The 20,132-nt window shown below is 35.0% G+C and overlaps 4 protein-coding genes across 5 annotated transcripts; all 4 read left to right on the top strand.

Moving 5' to 3' along the window:
• Positions 1-3: 3 nt before the first annotated feature.
• Positions 4-662, top strand: RTFL12 (ROTUNDIFOLIA like 12). Its single transcript, XM_018126685.2, has one exon. The coding sequence runs from the start codon at positions 98-100 to the stop codon at positions 278-280; it is 183 nt and encodes a 60-aa protein (XP_017982174.1). The 5' UTR covers positions 4-97; the 3' UTR covers positions 281-662.
• Positions 663-5,071: 4,409 nt separating this feature from the next.
• LOC18588645 (S-adenosyl-L-methionine-dependent methyltransferases superfamily protein) lies at positions 5,072-9,861 on the top strand. Of its 2 annotated transcripts, XM_088809471.1 has the most exons (11): positions 5,076-5,463; positions 5,541-5,638; positions 5,744-5,848; positions 5,957-6,017; positions 6,155-6,230; positions 6,676-7,201; positions 7,280-7,402; positions 7,577-7,720; positions 8,825-8,931; positions 9,266-9,340; positions 9,470-9,861. In XM_088809471.1, exons 1-11 carry the CDS (start codon positions 5,369-5,371, stop codon positions 9,557-9,559), a joined length of 1,500 nt encoding a protein of 499 aa, XP_088665597.1. In that variant the 5' UTR covers positions 5,076-5,368; the 3' UTR covers positions 9,560-9,861. The 2 variants fall into 2 exon arrangements, with proteins under 2 accessions (XP_088665599.1, XP_088665597.1); XM_088809473.1 differs by lacking the exons at positions 8,825-8,931; positions 9,266-9,340; positions 9,470-9,861 and adding an exon at positions 7,845-8,779 and having other exon boundaries at positions 5,072-5,463.
• A 1,646-nt stretch (positions 9,862-11,507) lies between these two features.
• Positions 11,508-14,062, top strand: LOC18588646 (O-Glycosyl hydrolases family 17 protein). Its single transcript, XM_007013201.3, has 2 exons — positions 11,508-11,984; positions 12,899-14,062. The coding sequence occupies exons 1-2, from the start codon at positions 11,515-11,517 to the stop codon at positions 14,019-14,021; spliced, it is 1,593 nt and encodes a 530-aa protein (XP_007013263.3). The 5' UTR covers positions 11,508-11,514; the 3' UTR covers positions 14,022-14,062.
• A 482-nt stretch (positions 14,063-14,544) lies between these two features.
• Positions 14,545-19,278, top strand: LOC18588647 (syntaxin-32-like). The gene is made up of 5 exons (XM_007013203.3): positions 14,545-15,098; positions 16,998-17,248; positions 17,353-17,525; positions 18,118-18,321; positions 18,962-19,278. Exons 1-5 carry the CDS (start codon positions 14,849-14,851, stop codon positions 19,119-19,121), a joined length of 1,038 nt encoding a protein of 345 aa, XP_007013265.3. The 5' UTR covers positions 14,545-14,848; the 3' UTR covers positions 19,122-19,278.
• Positions 19,279-20,132: the final 854 nt, after the last annotated feature.

The raw sequence follows: 20,132 nt of genomic DNA on the forward strand, positions 1-20,132 counted from the left end.
AAATGTTATACAATAAGAGCAGAAGGCAGTCATTGCATTCGTGCTCCTTGTTAAGCAAAAAATCAACAACCAAAATCCTCAGTCAGTCCGCCCAGCCATGTCTACTACTTCTTACTTTCTTTCAACCTCCAATCCTTGCTGCAGGTCTCAGAAGCCTCGGAAACCCAGTTTCAGAAAGCGTTGTTTGTTGATGGCAAAGCAGCAGAAAACTAGGTTCTATATCCTCGGACGTTGTATCTCCATGCTTTTGTGTTGGCATGATCATTCTATTTCAGATTGAGTTCTACTACAAACTACTTATTCATAGGACAAGCTGTTTCCAGGCATCCGTTGGAGCTTGGAAGACAAATCTCGGTCTGAAGATTCAGATGACAAGAAAAAAAAAAAAAGCTGCGTAATTCGGAAAGGTCAAGATTCAAGCGCTGGTGGGTTTCTCCATTCTTGGTCTCTCCGATGGAAAACAGGATTAACTCTAAGGTAGGATTAGGAAACTAGGAACAGCCATAGGGTAGGATATGGGATTGGATAATGGATTCAGGGGGCAATCATTTGTATGCCAAAAAATAAAGGAGCAAAGTGTAAATAACCAATTTTTGCTTCTTCAAAAATTTTCTTCTCTTTTGCTCATATGAATGCAAAAATTGTCTGACTCCGTTTCCGTCTTCCTTGTCTATTCACACTTGAAACTCAATTTGCTTTCCTTTGTTATGTTGTTATAAAATTAATACTAACGTTACCAAGAAAAAGAAAATGTTAACAGCTAATCGATAGTATTATTGTGTTTGTAGTTGTAAAACATGTTTAAGAAACTATATTGATGATTACAACGGTTAATGGTAAAGATTTGTGAATCTCAGTCAGTTCATAAATAGATGGGTGCGGATTCAATATGTGAATAATTCTTTATATTAATCAACTTAATTGAGATTTGGGTGAGCAGAGCCATATTTGGATTCATTTTTAGGGTCATCAATATATATAATATTTGATACTCGCAAATTATTTTAACTAAAAGATTAATGGGTTTAATCTAAAAATAAAAATACTGGTAATATGTGTAATATTGCAAAAGAATAAAATCTCTTTAGATATGGAAACTTAAAACAGTCTTGTGCAAGAGGAGAAACATAAGGCACAAACACAACAACTCTTTAAATCTTTACAAAGCATAAAAGCAATAGCAATCTCATGTCAGATTACTGTTACATTCGTGCACAAAGATGGCAAAGATGCCGACCTTTACTTGTATTCTAGAGATGGCAAAGTTAGTCAGTGTACTCAACCAGGGACAGTTTATCTCAAAACTTCATTCACCTGAACCCATTTAACCATCCATCCAAGATTATCATTACTGTAATATCTTCCTCTAAACCGCTACTCCCAACAGTAAGGAGATGAAAACCAATGAAATAACAAGCAGATGATGTCGATTTTCAATCGCAAATGTTTTACCGTTCATGTCTCCGGTTTTTCTGTTCAAACTGTATAGCTATTGCTCAATCATTGGTTGACTAGTCACATCTATACCAAAAGAACACGTTTCTTAACTAGCTGCCCATGTCCATATCTTTCATTGTCCTCGTTGGACATGATCAATTCTACTTAATTCAACCTAGGTTTGCTTTGAGGCCGAAAACAAAAAATGTAGATTTGGCCTATTTTTTTTGAATATTTAAAGCAAAAGAATGACGGGGGGGCTTCTGGTATAGCAAAAACAGAATACGTTTCTTGTAATTTAAATGATTACTATAATTTTATAATATTTAATTTGTAATGATGAAAAGGAATGTGTTTGCAACAAGAAAGTTATTACAAATAGTTAAAGGAATGTCACCTCCCTTAACTCATAAAGAGAATGTTAATTTTTTTTTTTTCAAATTAGCCCCGATTTCTTCTTCTGTCTTCCTTCTCTTCTCTCTATTTTCTTCTTCTTCTTTTACCTTTCTTTAAGCCAATGTTTGCCTGGGAAAAATGGGTGCAAGGAGGAAGGTGAGAGAAAAAAAAAAGAAAAGAGAGAAAAAGAAGAAGAAATAAAAAACAAGGGAAAGTAGAGTTGTTTTTTTTTTTGAAAATTACAATGGTAGATTTCATATAAAAAAAATACCAGGTTTCCCTGGTTACAAAAGAAGGATGAACAGCCATGACTGTGAATGGCTCATCCATGCTTTATTGGTTAACAAAAAATTTTCAATACTAATACTCAAGCCTACTGTACAAAGAGCAAAAAACAAGAGTAAATATTTGTAAATTAATTAAATTTTATGTTTATAAATTAATTTTATTTGTTGAGTAAAATAAAAAAGTAACCGGTTATAAATTAATTAAATTAACTAATTAACTAATTTATTTATGAAATAGTTTAAATTAACTAATTTAGTTTTTTAAAACTTAACTAATTTATTAAAAATAAATATTTAGTATTTTTACATATTTTAATATTATTTTTGTCATACTATTACTTATTATTTCAAGATATAAATTTAAAAAGTTTAAAATTTACATTAAAATATAAATTTATTCAATTTTATATTTTCATAAATTACCATAATTTTATAAATTTATATTACATTCTTAATAAAATTATCAAACACTATAATATTATCTTCTCAATAATTACATATTCAACAATTATACTTCCAACAATCACATTCTTTACAAAATACTAAATGCCACCGATGGGATAAACCCCTCCAACCAAACCTAACCCATCTAACGAAAGCCCGTTCTAATACGTGGCACCTAGACAACGTTGCTTAATGGCATTTCCCTGAAACCACTATCCATGCAAAACTAAGAAACAATGCCTTGTATACTGAGTTGCCAGAAATTCCACACTAGGTCAGATTTTGAGTTTGTATGCATATTTTACTCTCTAGTTGTCACTTTATGTGTTTTTTTGTTTGTATTAGAGGAAAATAATAGAAAAACTTTATTACACCATTCTAAGTTATAATATGTCTAAACAATATGTATATAAACAAAAGTGAATACTAAGTAGAGGAGAATAAAAAAATATGTAATTTTAAATAGATTATCAAAATGTGTAGTTATCCCATCGATACACTGATTAATTTCATGATATATATGAAAAATTGAGCAATCCCAATCTTATTGGAGCAACTCCTTTATAGCCCTCAACAACTGACCATTCGAATCCAATAGAGAAACTTGATTAGAAACTTAATCTCCACCTCAATTTTCCTAAAACCCCCGATCCATCTAAGTTTCAAACCATGGTGTATGCCCATAACTTAGTTGATAAGGAAAATGCAATACCAATTTTATGACTAAAACCCACTATCTCTTATCACACCACCAAATGTCGCCGTTCCTGCTTGCCCTTGTGCGCTACAATCAACATTCAGTTTGACATAACCCTTCTTAGGCTTCTCTCAGGCTATCAAAATTTCCTGTTTAATTCGATGATTTTCTCTACCTAGAATATCCCATGCCTCCTTTGCTTTAATCTGAATCTGTTGCTACGCGTTTAGAGGCCAAGTGAAAAGAGTCAACAAATAGCTCCATATTCATCCAATACCGTAATAGCTATACAATTTGTACAAAAATAACGCTCCATGAAAGATTATCAAAGGACATTTTATTCGTTATAGTTTTCAACGTCCATTGTTCCAGATCTTCATCAAAGAAATCACCTGTATATAAATCTGTTTGAAGCCATAAATTCCTTGACTTGCTGCAATCCCTCAAAGCATTTACTAAAGACTCAATCTGGAGCATCACGATGATAAATAAATATAGATAATTTTAATAGCTGTCATCTAAATAAAAGAATTCAAATAAATAAAAAACAATACTTTAAAAACTGAATTGAGTACAATGAAAAGATATAAAAGTCATCTAAAAAATTTAAAAGAGTATATATAAAGACAATTTTAATATTTAAGACAAGTCAAAATAAATTGATAATTATTTTAACTTTTCAAATTGAACTCAAATAAATATAGAAGGGCAAGAGTTTAATTACTTGACAATTTTGAATACGACACGAAAATATACGAGTTAAATAAGTTTTGGGTTAAATCTTAACGTATTTCGTATCTAACGTGTCAGACACGACAAACACGTTTAAACACGTTTACTTAATCGTGTTATCGTGTTTAAACGTGTATATGTGACACGTTTATTAACCTATTAAAAATTAATAATTAAAGATTATTTTAACTTTATATAAATAATTTTAAATACTTATTTTAATAATTTTTTTTTAATTTTATAAAGGTAATAATGTAATTATTACAATTGAAAATTATGAATAATTTTTAATATTATTAGTATTTGAAGGTTAGATGTTAATGATGTATTTTATCATATTATATGATAATGAATTTTATATATGTTATTTATATTAAATTTTATTATATTTGATGTTATTATTTTTTTTATTTTGCTATAATTATTTTTATAATTATAGATTTTATATTTAAATAATAAAATTATATTTAATTATAAATATTTTTATTTAATCGTGTCAAACGCGTTAGTAATCGTATCGTATCATATATTGACACGATTAATAAACGTATTAATCGTATCGTGTCGTATTACACGTTTATTAAACGTATGCATGTACGTATTTTAAATTTAAGACACGAATATTAAACATGTCGTGTTCGTGTTTAGCTTTAACGTATTTCGTATCTAATCGTATCTGACACGTTTACGACACGAAAATACGAATTGTCAGATTTATCATAGAACAAAATATTTTAGATTCAAGTGAATTTTGTTTTGTTTTTTGTTGTTTTTGGTTTGTTTAATACTAATTTAGCTTTTCAAGTGACATTTGTATTGTTGTAATTCAAGCAATACTTTTGTTGTATGTTGTAACGGTACCGTTTTATAAATTCTAAATTATAAAAAAACCCTCCATCGGTCAAAAGCCAATAAAATTCGTTAATCAGTTTGTAAAAACAATAAAACTAATACTCATAATAATATTTATACGTGGATAAAATAGGAAAACCCAGCCCAAACTGCCTCTTTAAAAAGCTCGAAAATCAAAACCCAAACCAAAGTCCAAACCCATATGAAAAAGTAGAACAATGTTGCATGTGCCCTTCTCAACCTAGGAATCAATATGTTTTAAATTGGATCGCCATAAACCCTAAAACTTTAAACTCTTGAGCTGCTGCAACTGTTATCGGAGCTGGTTTTCCAAGTTATATTTTCAACCTTGCTTTTAAATTTTGTTGAAGCTCCATTGTTTAGCTTGTTTTTCTTCTCAATTCTCGGTAGAACTTGATTTTTTTTCCCTCCTTTTGTTGGAGGTCCAAATCAATCAAACCGCGAAAACTTAAACCCTCCAAAAATTTTTTAAAAAAATAGAAGGAGAAAAGAAACCGTGAAAATGTTGGATGAAAGTAAGTTTGATGTGAACTTCCAATTGCTAGCACTTCGAATCCCTCGCGAGTTCTGCAAGATCGCCACTCGTTTACTCAACGGGTACGCCAGCTCTTTTTTCTTTTTAAATTTCTGTTATTTTATTGTTAGGATTTTTGTAAAAGATTTTGGTGTTGCAGATACTTGCTGGATAAGCCTCGTGTTAAACCTATAACTGAAGATCCAACAAGTGAAAAGAACCGTTACATGATTTTGTCTGAACAAGTTCAAAATCCTGGTAAGAAATAAGAAACATAGGAAAATGTCTTAATTTTTGTTGTTTAAAATTTAATTTTTTCTGTTCTTTTCCCCTCACTACTGAATTTTTTTTTATATAGAACAGATTTATCAGACATTCCAAGCCAAAAACTTGACGAACTCAGGAAGTTATGTGAGGTTGAAGTAGTTCCATATTCATTGACTCTCGGATATTCCTATTGGACGGCTGGTGAGTTGCCGTCTTCTCTCTAATTAAATGCCAGTCGAGTCGATTCTCTTCAAGTTTATTTATGTATAGTCTTAATCCGTGTCTAAAGGGTGGTTTACAATTTTGTAGATCATATATTGAAACAGATTCTGCCTCCTGGAGTCGAGGTACCTTCATCGTTTGAAACAATAGTTAAGTATTTAACTTACCTTCCGATTGAGCTTTAAGTTTTTTCACCCTCTATTTCCTTTCGGACTCCTGTTACCTTTTGCTGGCCTCCTGTCGCTCTCCATATCATTGGTGGCTAACAATTTGTATTTCCTCTGCAGGTCACGTTGCCCATCTAAACATACATGATGAGCTACTTCCTTTCAAGGATGTGATTGCAAAAGTCATTTATGATGTAAGTTTTCATTTGTCTCTGTCCTGAACATTTCAGTCATTCTTCATTGGCATCTTAAGGAAATAAGGGTTTTTCGTTTTTTCTTTTACTGTATTGGACCTGTTACTTGCATTCAATGTCCTTTTCTATATTAATCATTCTATGTTAGAGCAACTCTAGTCCTAGGCTTTGCTTTCTATTTGATAAAACTAATCTTTTATGGCACTTAATATATAAATTTTCCTTGCTAGGTTTCTATTTGAAACCTTCTGTTTGCAGAGATTCTTGTATTGATATTAATATTATTGGATCTATTTCCAGTTCTTTTGTTGACCGTATACCACTTGCTGTTCAGTGTCTGCAGTTCTTGAACATTGAGTTGCTGTAGTATTATGATTTTCGTTACTACTTTGCTTCCAGTTGTCCATATGTGGTACTGATTGCTCCAAATATAATCTCTTGGCAGAAAAATTACCCAAGAATTAAAACTGTTGTGAATAAAGTTGGAACAATTACAAATGAGTTTCGAGTGCCAAAGTTTGAAATTTTAGCAGGAGAAAGTGATATGGTTACTGAAGTGAAGCAATATGGGGCAACATTCAAGCTAGATTACTGCTTGGTCTATTGGAATTCGAGATTGGAACATGAACACATAAGGGTTGTATCTCTGTTCCGGCCAGGGGAGACAATTTGTGACATGTTTGCTGGTATTGGACCATTTGCAATTCCAGCAGCACAGAAAGGATGCTTAGTGTATGCAAATGATTTAAATCCAGACAGCATTCACTATTTGAAGATCAATGCAAAACTCAATAAGGTTGATGATTGTGTTTTTGCATATAATGTGGATGCTAGGAAATTCGTTTCTCAATTGATGGCAGTACCAGTTTCTGAAGTTAATTTAGAATCTAATGATTCCATGATCAAAGCTTGTGATACTTTCAGCATGAAGGGCATTCATGATGCAAAGGCAGAAGACAGAAAGCTTGGTGGTATTGTCTGTTATTATCTTATGCATCATCTTCCTTTAAGTTGGTATAAGTTTATCCAAATTTTCTTATCTTTTTCAGTTGAGGAGAAAGAAGTAGCTGGTAATGATGCCAAAGATGAGCTGGAGGGCATGAAAAATTCTTCTAGGACTGTATATGCATCTGTAGTTGCAATTAAAAGACCTTCAGATTGTTTCACAGAAGGTATGACAAGCACCTGCATCAGGCATTAGGTTATCCCCAAAGCACATGCAGTGATCATATATTTGCTAGTTTTTTCATATTCCACCAGATTGGAAAGTTAGAATCTACATATGTAATTATTTAGTTCTTGCTTCTTCAAATTGAAATAGTGAGAATTTTGCCTTCACATTGCAGAGAATGGAAATGCCCAGAGTGTAAATAAGAAAAAAGGAAATACACAGAAGAGGATGAAAGGGTCTGTTTTGTCCAAAGCTAAGGCCTGGGAGCATGTTGATCATGTGATAATGAATCTTCCTGCTTCTGCTTTACAATTCTTAGGTATAAATTCTGTCTAATGTGATCTTTCTATATCAATATATGTTTGTTTGTGTGTGTTTGTGCTTGCTCTGCGACCTACTGGTCCATTATTCCTTATGGAACACATAAACTTTTGGCTGACCAGGTGGACAGATATGTTGATTCTACAGTTACTGTCAATTCATCTTTCCTTCCTTCTGGATTCTTTCTTTTTCTTCTTTTAGGATTTGTGTTCCAATTGAGGAACTCTACTTATGTAAAAAATATTGACATTCCAAAAGATTTTTAGCTGGTAAACTAGCCTTTTTATGTTTGTATATTATTAATGCTCAGTTTTTCTTGAATATCGAGTTCGTTACAATGAACTGGCACCATTCAAATTACGTTCTAAATCCATCCGATTAGTGTTGTTTGTACTTAATCCTTTCATTGGAGAGATGCATCCTGTTAATCTTGTTTCTTCATTACAAATGCATCTTTTTTCCCCAACCCCAGGGTGGAGGTGAGGGGAAAATAGTCCCTAGTTAAAGGGACTGGGTGATCACCAGTCCACACATACAACTCTTCACCCAATGCTGATGCTTTTTCTAAGGATTTAATCACTGGACCAGTTTTTGAACCGGTGAGGGGGCCTGTTCCTGCTTCAACTGGTCCAATTGAAGGTTGTTTTATTTAAAAATACATTTTTGTTATTGGTATATTAAATATGGTCTATGCTTAACAAAAACACGTTTGGCTTAATGATAAAAGCCTCTAGGTAAAGGCTAAGCAGGAATGGGTCTGAATCTCACCAATTACAACATTATTTGAAAGAATAAAGAGTAAATTAATGAGATAAAACCAGTTTAATTCTGGTTCAAAGTGGTCTAACCGGTTCTTGATCAGTTTGATACTGAAGGTGGTTCAATGACTCTTTTGGACCAAGCAGGCCTTTGGTTTCTGATTGAACTGGTGGATTGGCCGGTCCAGTTTGGTTTTTTAAGCACTGTTTTCTGCTATCTTCTTTTGAGAGAACAACATTTATTATTTGTAATTACTTGTCCATTTCAGTGTGCTGTATTTTGCCTCATGATTGTTCTCTGCACAGAATATCTAGTCAAAATAGTTTTTTTTTTTTTTTTGCAGATGCATTTAGGGGTATTTTCTCAAGAAAACATTGGAAGGGGCCTCTTCCCTTGGTTCACTGCTATTGCTTCATACGAGCAACTGAAACTAAAGAATTTATAATATCTGTAAGTCTTGCTTTGCTGCGTTGTAAGTTGTATTTCTCTCGTAATTTGTTTAAATAGTTTTGTATGTTATCTGGTGTAAGTTCTTGGATTGAGAAGTTTTAGGTCATTTCATTATTCTTTTTTTTTTTTCCAAATCTTTCTACCAACTACTTGAAGTTGCTTATATCAGTCCACAACATGGATGGCTTTCTTTCCCTTTAATATCTTGCCCTTTACATAAGCCACTTTCAATCTAGTTCATCTGGCAAGGTCCATAGGATGCAAAAATTTCTTGGTTAATGTCATTGTTTAATTCATGTTGTTATCTGTATCTGATTTCTCATATCTTCTACAGGAGGCAGAGACTGCCTTAAATGCCAAAATACAGGACCCACTATTTCATAGGGTTAGGGATGTAGCTCCGAACAAGGTACAAACTAGTGGCATTTGCATCTGTCATAATTTTTTGTTTCCCCCCTCAATCCCTCTTTAGAATGGAGTAGGAATTTGCATGGATTGCAATTGCGGCCTCTATTTTGACCAATGCTCTACGGCGCAGGCGATGTTTTGCTTAAGCTTTAGGCTGCCAGAAGCATGCTTTATTGAAGACATCACTGACAGTACCTGTCATACTACTGGTGGATTATGACACGTCTCTTCGCTGTCACTATTGTGGCATTCTAACACTAAATAGCTGAAAAACTAAAGAAATTTGACAGTGCTGCTAACCCAGCATTCTTTTTTCGTTTGCTTAGACTTTTGTTTTGTCATGGATGGATATTCACCTTTTGTTGTCACTTGGAAGACAACTAATTTAATCGATCCCACCTGCACAAATGGTGTTATTACTGGATGTATTAAAAGGGGAAAAAACTTTATCTTTCATGTATACGATGGTGCAATAAATTTTCAATTACCGAATATTAATAGTGGAAATTCTTTCTTTATGGATCTCTCTTTCTCTCAAGTCTACCTAAACTCCTGGATGCCCTGTTAACTGAACGTTGGTATGGAGTTTAGTCTTGCATGTAAATTGCAAATGCGTTGCTTCCTTAAGTTCAGAGTTTGGGCCAAAAAAGGGGCCATTGGTTTTCAGTTTTCATCCAAGAAATCATCCTGACGTTGAGTTGTAAACATTGGTAACTGGTAACTGATTATTTTGTTAACAAGCTGTTCTTCCTAAAGCCATCACTGTTCAATTTTTACACTATGATTTTGATCCTATAGCTAGGATTGAATCACCTTTATCATACAATCCATCTTCATGAAGATTAGACCAAAGTTAAATTCAATGTAAAAACTGGCCGATAGTTGTTGTTTAGCATCACAAAAAAACGTTGCCCTGTATAAAAATTGGATTCGATCTAAGCCAGCCAACGCTGAAAACTGCTATGAAGAAGAAAACAAAAAGATGATTGTAGTGATCCTGTTTTGATTCAGTCAATGGACCATCTGGAGAGAGTTAGGTTGCTCCAACACTTGGGCTCATAATCCAGGCTCTTTCGTCCCGGTAGGCCCTAGTATCCTAAGTGGCATTTTTTCAGAGAAGGCTTTTGGGAAGCAGAGTATCTCGCAGGGTGAAGTTAGCAATTTTTTTTGGCCATGGTTTCCTTATAATAGTACAACCGTATCCTCTGCTAGATCCCTTGTGTAAACATACATAAAAGGCCTAACGCGTAGAGGTGAACTTTGCCCTATACTTTACAACAAAACGATAAAAAAGAAAGAAAAGCCCCTTTCTCCTATTAGAAATAAAAAAAGCCTGTGCCCCACTGGCAGTGGTAGGGGGATTGGCCTCTGAAATCTCCCAGATACATTGGTGCAAACAAAAAACAAGGCAAGGTAAAAACGAATTAAACCTAGACACGTAGGTTGGGTGTAAAGTTAACATTTAGAGGATTCTTTTTATCTTGTTCAAAAAAGCAGTCAATGGGATTTCAACTCAAGCTGCAAAGCTAATGCCAAGGTCTCCCAACTTTGTATCGTGTTGTGCTAGATGAATTTGTCTCTTTATTTTCACCGTGCCTTGACTCCGAAGTCAATACCAAGCTTGATACGCTAACTAGTGTAGATGACCTTTTAGAATATTTCTTTGAGGCTAAACTCAGAAAAATACACTCCGGATAGCATTTGTTATATGATCTAATCTGAATTCATGGTCACAAAGTTAAACAATGTTATGTGAAGATGAGTGATCTTTTTATTGTGAAGGCGAGGACGAGTTATGAAGCGTGTCAAAAGGGAAGAGCTTCTGTCTTTAAACAAATATAGCTAAACCATTTTGAGACACAAATCATCTTGCTCTGGAAACGATTTAACTGAATAACTGAATTAAGCAACGAATCTTCCATTCTCTTTTTTTTCTGCTTTTGTATAGTAAAGCCAAACCAGCAAAAGAAATCCCTCAACTTGGCCATGAAGCTTCTCAAAAGCAAATAAAGTGTGTGTGTGTGTGTGTGAGAGAGAGAGAGAGAGAGAGAGAGAGAGAGTGTTGTACTCTACTCGTTTTCCGTGTTGTACCCTACTCGTTTTCCGTGTTCCAGGGCCAATAAAATCCGGACTAAGCACCAGAAATATTCCCCTTTCCCTCTCCAACTATCTTGCATGATCCAATACCTCCACCTTCCAAAACCCAATCATTGTTTTTGCTCCCAATCATCATTCTTGATTCTTTCTGAATCCAAGAAAGATTCCAAGAGAACCCCTTTAAAGAAACCAAAAATGTCACCAAAAAGGATGTTAGACTGCCGATATCTCTTGGTATTGTTGTTTCTTGCCCTAATGCCTCTGGTTCCAAATGGAAATCTTGTTGGAGTGAACTGGGGAACCATGGCAACTCACCAACTCCCTCCAAATAAGGTGGTGAATATGCTGAGAGATAATGGGGTCGATAAGTTGAAGCTTTTTGAGTACAATGAGGGGATTATGACGGCTCTCACAGGGACAGATATTGAAGTGATGGTGGGAATTCCTAATAGCATGTTGAAGGAGATGAGTGAGGATCCAGCAGCTGCTGCTTCTTATGTTTATAATAACATCAGTGGTTATTGCTATGATGGGGGAGTCAATATCAAGTTGAGTAACAAAGTTTCTCCCAGTTCATGATTTTTCTTGCCTCACATTTCTTCAGGCTCCATTCTTCTTGGACCGTTTTATAAATTTTTCACTCACAAGATTCTCATTTTTTCTTAATCTTTCAATGGACTTCTTGAGTCGGGTTTCTCATTTCTCTTTTTCATTGTTAGTTCTTTTCTTTGTCAGTCATGATGTTAGTTCTTCAGCCTGTTTCTCTGCTTTCTTGGAAATCAGCTTGCAGTTTTCAAATGGTTCCTCCTGGTTTATTACACTGGTTATTATTCTCTTCAAGGGTTTTAACTTTCATCTTTTAAGCCTTTATTCTCCATGAGACTAGGATGGGCAGACTCCTTGATTCTGTTAAAGAATATTGAGTCTTTTTTTGTTGGGCATCTAGAGCCCTACTCTTCCTTGTAAGTGGATTTTTATGTCAATGGCCCACCTCTTTAGCCGTCAATGTCAATATGGCAATTTGTCTGAGGTCCTGCCAAGCCTTGACAGCAACACACTCCACTTCTAAAAAAGGTCACACACATTTGTAGAACCGCATCCAGTCAAAAGGCATCCTCTCCCATGCAAATTAGCTGGAGGTGACTCATTTCACAGGGGTTTTCCCACTTGGATGTCTGACCTTGTATTTGCATATCTAAAAGGGGGAAAGGGAAAACATCTACTTGGATTCTCCAGGATCTTCTGGCAACATTTTAGCTCAGTAAAACCCTTTCATGTGGTCATTTTTGGGCTTTTGAACACGCTGCATATCAAAGTAGTCATTTTCCATGTCCTGCTTGATAGTTGAAGTTCCGTCCTTACGTAACTAATTTTACTGTTGTTGGCTGTCTGGAAAACAAAAATTCTAAAACCAGTTTTGCTTTTTTAAACATGGATTTACTTCGGAAAATTGGTTTTGCAGGTATGTAGCCGTAGGAAATGAACCTTTCCTTCAAACATACAATGGCACCTATCTACCGTACACATTACCAGCTCTTAAAAATATCCAGAAAGCCCTTGATGAATCTGGGGTTAAGTGTCATTACAAGGCCACGGTTCCCTTTAATGCTGACATCTACAACTCCCCAGAATCCAATCCAGTTCCATCTGCTGGTGACTTTAGGCCCGAGGTCAAGGACCTTGCTATTGAAATAATCCAGTTCTTATATTTGCATGAGGCACCGTTCACCGTCAACATCTATCCATTCCTCAGCCTTTATGGCAACGATTATTTCCCTGTGGAGTTTGCATTTTTTGATGGAGCAAGCAAGCCTCTTAGAGATGGTACTAATGTTTACAGAAATGCATTTGATGCAAACCTTGATACTCTCATTTATGCTTTGAGTAAAGCTGGATTCTCTGACATGGAGGTCATAGTTGGAGAAGTTGGGTGGCCAACTGATGGTGACAAAAACGCCAACATCCAGAATGCAAAGAGGTTTAACCAAGGATTGATCAAGCATGCTTTGAGTGGAACGGGAACCCCAGCTCGGAAAGGTAAGATTGAAGTTTATCTATTCAGCCTCCTTGATGAAAATGCTAAAAGCATTGAACCTGGTGGCTTTGAGAGACATTGGGGAATTTTCGAGTTCGATGGAAAGCCAAAATATGAATTGGATTTAACAGGCTTGGAAGTTGATAAAGGCCTAGCTCCAGTAGAGGATGTGAAATACCAACAAAAAAGATGGTGTGTTCTCAACACTCAAGCAACTGACATGGGAGAATTGCCTAAAAGTATTGACTATGCTTGCAGCTTATCAGATTGTACGGCTTTGGGTTATGGTTCCTCCTGTAACCACCTAACTGCTGAAGGAAATGCATCCTATGCTTTCAACATGTACTATCAAGTTAACAACCAGCACTTTTGGGACTGCGATTTCTCTGGTCTGGCTACAGTCACTGATGAGAATCCATCTGAGGAAGGTTGCCAGTTCCCAGTCATGATAGCTTATGGTTCTTCCATGCTGCTTCATGGTGGTGATCTTTTGGATGTTTCACTGAGACTTGTTGGAGTATTTGTTGTACTATTTTCATTTCTGCTATGAAATTATGATCTTAGTAAGAACAAATTTCTATACAAACCATGTGGATTATATTCTTTTTATCATCATCCCATAAATGCTACCGCTGATTATTATATATATATATATATATAATATATCTTTCTTTTCACATATGTGATAATAAAATAAATTTTATTATATTATAAAATATTACGCAAAAAAAGTTAAAATTATATAAAAATATAAATAAAATTTACTAATAATAATATATTTAATAATTATATCATGTAATAAGTTGTTTGAAATTATCATGATAATATAAACTATGAAAGATCTTCATTTTTAATTATGAAGTGTCGCACCTTTTGATTATCATGTCCAGCCACAACTAGTAATAAAAATAACCTATATAGTAATATTGGTTAAAAAAAAAAAGGAATATTGGCACGTTTTAAGTTTAATGTACTGGCCTGATAAAACGACAAAGAAGGTTGTGTTTTGTGGTAAGGCTTGATACGAGAGCGCGCGAGGCTGGCAGAACCTATTTAACCCGAACCCGAATCGACTTAAGGTAGGTCATTAGATCTGCTGGGTTTCTTGCGTCTTCCGTGTTCCCTGTAATTCTAGCTAAGCTCGATACCTTCCTGCTTCCCGTTTTGCTTACGACGACGTTTCCAGCTTCACACTTTTAACCAATTTCTTAATTTACGGTTTCGGAATTTTACCAATTCATTCTCAGATTTTCACAAAATTTTCTCCCATCGCACTCAAAGAAAAATGATAGTATTTATCACAAAAATGTGTTGAAATTACGCGAATTTTTCATGTTTAGGAAAAATTGTTTTTAGATACAATTGTAAACAAAAAAAATGCCTGGAAAATCTGGGCAATCGTCTTACCGGGACCGAACGCAGGAGTTTTTGAGCGTAGCGGAAACGCTAAAAAAGTCATTTCCATCGTCCAACAATGCGGCGTTGAGTAATAGTAGCAGTAGCGACGGCGGGAAGACCGAGGATCGGAGATCTGCAGTGGCGGTTCATTCGGAGTTCAACAAAAGGGCCTCGAAGATCGGGTTCGGTATCCACCAGACATCGCAGAAGCTAGCCAATCTCGCAAAGCGTGAGTTGTTAGAGTTTATAGAATTTTGTACTTATTTACTTATTTGATATTCTGTAATTAGTTGTTTGAATGTCTTTTTGAATGCATTTTCACTAGGAAAACTTAACTTAATTGCATCCTTAACGAGGAAGTTAGGGCAGAGGAGTTACCGTTGATTGAATTTGTATTTGTGAATTTGTTTCTTTCCTCTGTTTTTAATTTGTCACGATTAGAAAGGTTTTAGGAGGTGTTATGAGGTTTTCCAGTTTGACAATGCTGTTGTTTGGAATGAAAGTAGTATTCCTCTGGTTGGTATTTGATGCATGTGATTGCGGCGGTAGCTTGTCTTGGTTTGCAGGGTGGTTTTAGTGGTTGCTTTTGGGTAAGATGATTTCATTAGTAATGATGCGGATGGAGTCATGAAAATGGTGGCAAAGCATCTTGTATATCTGATAGCTATGGTGTGACGTGGTGATGATATGAACATGCTGGGCTAGGTGTGTGTCTATCGTTGTTATGAGTTTGGTTCTTTTCTAGATCTTAGGTGCACAGCAGGATGGAGGTGAGTGTCACGCATGACATGCGATTATTAGGAATAAATGGAAAAACATTACACCACTTACGCTGAAAGCTACACAAGTGTCATTTTTATAAAATTAGTTATATACCTATGACTAAGCATTGAGCAGGAGGCCAGAAACTTGATTTTAGAGATACAGTGAGTCCAGAGTCACGATAGATTGATCCAAATGCTTAAAGGTTGTGGTCCACACTTTGAAATGGCATTTTTTTCGATCTTGTATGAGCGAAATCTAGCTGAATGTTTGCCAAAAGGGTTTTATGTTCTTATAATATCTGAATGGTTCTGATTTTGGACCTTCAGTAAGTTTCCGGAGGAGATGTCCTCCAAACCGGGTATCTTTGGCCTTAAAATAAAGATGTAATGAGGACTTGTTCCACAAGTTATTGGAAGGCATAAGGATTAAGCACAATTATGTTGTACTGAATTTATCTACTGGATGGTCATACGGGGCATAGGTTGGCTTAAAAATTGGTTGAATAAAGGCTTCAGGATTTCCATTTCTACATGTGAGATCACGTAGCAAGCTGGCTAATAAGGAGAATTGATTTCAGCAGAGTGCTTGCTTGCCTATTGGATTCTTATAGAGAATGACAGCTAGAATTGTTATTTGGTTGATAATTGCAAATTGAACTTAATACTTAGGCAAGTATTACTTTTATCAATTTGTTTGTAACCACAAGATTCATAACCATATTGAACCTTAATATTTATTGCATGCAACAAAAGAAATTCCAGGATATCTATAATTTCATGTTGATCTTTGTAATCATGAAACATTGCACCTGTAAATTTATGGAATTATCTTGAGATTACAAGCAACAGGATACATTATCTGATCATTTCCTTTTCAATCTATAACTTTTCAGTCGATTTAGTTGTATTTGCAATAAGGACATAACAGTTCTTTGGATTTTTACATGTAAACTTTTATGTATTTCTTTGTGGAATGTCATTTTCTTACATTTTGTTTCCTTAAGTTGAAAAATGCTTCATATGAGCGCATCCTTTTTTTAAGTACCTTTCTAGATGATTGATTATTAGAATGAACTCCTGTGAAGATACATTTCGTTTTGTTGGGTCTCATTAGCTTAAGCACTCATTCCAATAGTTTTTGCGAGTGTTGCTATTTGCTTTGTTTTCTTCTTTTTGTGTGTGAAATATCTCCATCTAATTGACCCATTTTCCACTTATGACCGCTCATTGCTTTGTTTTAAGACACCAAATATTGGATTTCAGTGCTGTAAAATTGATACTGCAGAGAGTGCAATTAACATGGGTTGAAATTTATTTTGTGATTATGGTAGAAGTTAAACAGTATTATTTTTGTGTCTTATCAGTGGCAAAGAGAACATCAGTGTTTGATGATCCAACTGCTGAGATCCAAGAACTGACATCTGTAATAAAGCAAGACATTACTGCACTTAATTCTGCTGTAGTGGACCTCCAACTACTTTGTAATTCACAAAATGAAAGTGGGAATATCTCCAGTGACACCACAACCCATTCAACAACAGTTGTAGATAACCTAAAGAATCGACTAATGAGCACCACTAAAGAGTTTAAAGAAGTCCTCACCATGCGAACAGAGGTAGTTTGAATGTTGTGGTACAACATTGTTGTTTTAGAATGTGGTAGGACATTGTCTTTGTGTTATTGCCATGTCTAAATTGTGGGATTCTTGTATTCATGCAGAACATCAAGGTTCATGAGAATAGAAGGCAATTGTTTTCTTCAAATGCTTCAAAAGACTCTACAAATCCTTTTATTCGCCAGCGACCACTGGCTACTAGATCAACATCTACTTCATCATCAGGTCCTCCCCCCTGGGCTAATGGTCCCACATCATCATCCCAGTTATTTCCGAGGTATAAACCCTACCAAGCCTTCTTCTTCTTTTTCTTTTTCCTATTTTTTGGGAGGGTTGGGAGTGGGGGATACTCATGCTATCAACATTCTATCTTGTTTTTGTTATTGCTTGTAGAAGGGGGACAGAAACATGTTTTGCCACTTGCTATATGTGGAACGACTGTATATGGCTCTATGTAAAAACTTAAATGATTATTGCGTTTTTTAGCTTAAAACCGTCTATGTAAGATCTTCCATGCTTGTTACCTGTTTGAAGTGTGCAAAAGAAGGAAAGAGCAAACTGAAACATTGTTTACCATTTTGGATGGTGATGCCTTATTTCTGGTTGCTAGGATTAGTGACTATTTTTAGTATGATCATAGAGTAGTTCAGTTTTTGTCCGCAGCTTTCTGGTAGCAAGTCTTTTGACAACTTTGGAAACATTAGTTTTCACTTACTTGTGAGTAATTGGTTATTTCGTTTTAAATTGTGACTGTAAATTCTCACTGAATAAGAATTAGGTGTTTCCAATTGACATCTTTGACTTTAAGAACAGGAGCAGAAAAAAAAGTTTCCTACCTTTTATCTTATTTCTTGTTTTTTTCTTCGCAGCAAGCTGGCAGATGGGGACTCTCAGCCTTTATTACAGCAGCAGCATCAACAGCAACAGCACCAGCAGTTGGTTCCCCTGCAAGATAGTTACATGCAGAGTCGAGCTGAAGCTCTTCATAACGTGGAGTCAACAATTCATGAACTTAGCAATATCTTCACACAGCTAGCAACCATGGTTTCTCAACAAGGGGAGCTTGCAATCAGGTTTATCTATCATCTCAATTGTTTCTTAATTTTCCCAATACCAAAAGAAATGCTTGAAATTGTATAGGAATTTAAGCTAACTTCTGGTTCTTACATATGATAGGATTTTCCTTATTACTATTACTGGTTCCTGAACTCTGAAAGCAAAAGGAATGGTATATTAAACTGTAGATTATTGTGTTTACTTTGGAGTGTTGAAGATTAAGATGCTGCCCGCAATTTCTTTTTAAATTACGGGCTCATTAACAGCATACTTCCATAACACCTTTGGTGAAATAACAGCACTTTGAATGCATAATGAGAAATATAATGATTTAGAAACTCTCTTTCTAAGTTTCTACTTGGTCACATCTGCACGCTACTTTCACATTTTGGCATGATTTCGTCCAGATCGTTTCAATTGTTAACCTGTTGGATCAAATAGAGTGAAAGCATGTGTGATATGCTGATCAAAGGCATGCAGAAGGCTCATATTTGTAGTAAAAGACTTTGGACCTTGCATGTCTACAATAAACCTCTTTTTGTTTGGTCAAAACTCAAAATTATGGTAGGAAAGTAGCTTAGTTCAAATTTATTGTGTTTTTTTTTAATTGATGTATGAGGATTTGAGCTTATTAGATTACGCTGCTTTGGTTGGTAGGATTGACGAGAACATGGATGAGTCACTGGCAAATGTGGAGGGGGCACAGAGCCAGTTGGTCCGATACCTTAACAGTATTTCATCCAACCGTTGGCTGATGATCAAGATATTCTTTATATTGATTGTATTCCTCATGTTTTTCTTATTTTTTGTGGCATAAATATATTGAAGGAAATAGAAAATTAAAGGATATATGAGTTCTCTCTCTCAATATATATATATGCAATCTCAGGGTACTTTCACCCCCATTTTTGAGTAGTAAAGCCTTCTGCCAATAAACTTCAGTTGCTAAAAATGCAACTGGGGAATTTAGTCTCCCCCATGAAAATGCTAAAAGGATTGAACAGGTTTGGAAAGCCAAAATATGAATTGGATTTAACAGGTTTGGAAGTTGATAGTAGGCTAACTCCAGTGAAGGATGTAAAATTCCAACTAGAAAGATGGCTTGTTCCCAACCCTGAAGCAACTGATACGGGAGAGTTGCCCGAAAGTGTTAATTATGCTTGCAGTTGCAGCTTACCAGACTGTCCTGCTTTGGGTTACGGTTCCTCCTGTAATCACTGAACTGCTGAAGGAAATGCATCTTATGCTTTCAACATGTACTATAAGGTTAATAACCAGCACCTTTGGGACCGTGATTTCTCTGGTCTGGCTATAGTCACTGATGAGACTCCAAGAAAGTTCAGTTCCCAGTCATGATAGAATTAGCTTATCGTTGTTCCATGCTTCTTCATGGTAATCTTCTGGATATTTTACTGAGAATTGTTGGAGTATTTGTTCTATCATTTTCGTATCTGTTATGATATTATGATTTTAGTAAAAACGAATTTCTATGCAAAAACATGGACATTATATTCTGTTATCATCTCGTAAATGCGAATAGTGATAGTAATAGAATATTTTTAGTTACTTAAAAATTATAATATGTGATACGTTGTCTGAAATTATTATCGTGTAAATATAGATGTACGATGACCTTCATTTTTAAATATGATAGAGTGTCACGCTTTAATTATTATGTCCAACTAGAACTAACACCATAAAATTAACTAATATAACATTGGTAAAGAAAAAATGAATATTGACGCCTATTTACAAGTTTTAATAAACCAGCAGGATATAAGTTCCAAGTTTAAATTTCGTTTTTTTTTTTTAATTTTAATTTTAATAA

The sequence above is a fragment of the Theobroma cacao genome, chromosome 9, assembly GCF_053813885.1.
Source record: "Theobroma cacao isolate CCN51 chromosome 9, ASM5381388v1, whole genome shotgun sequence".
Classification (NCBI taxonomy): Eukaryota; Viridiplantae; Streptophyta; class Magnoliopsida; order Malvales; family Malvaceae; genus Theobroma; species Theobroma cacao.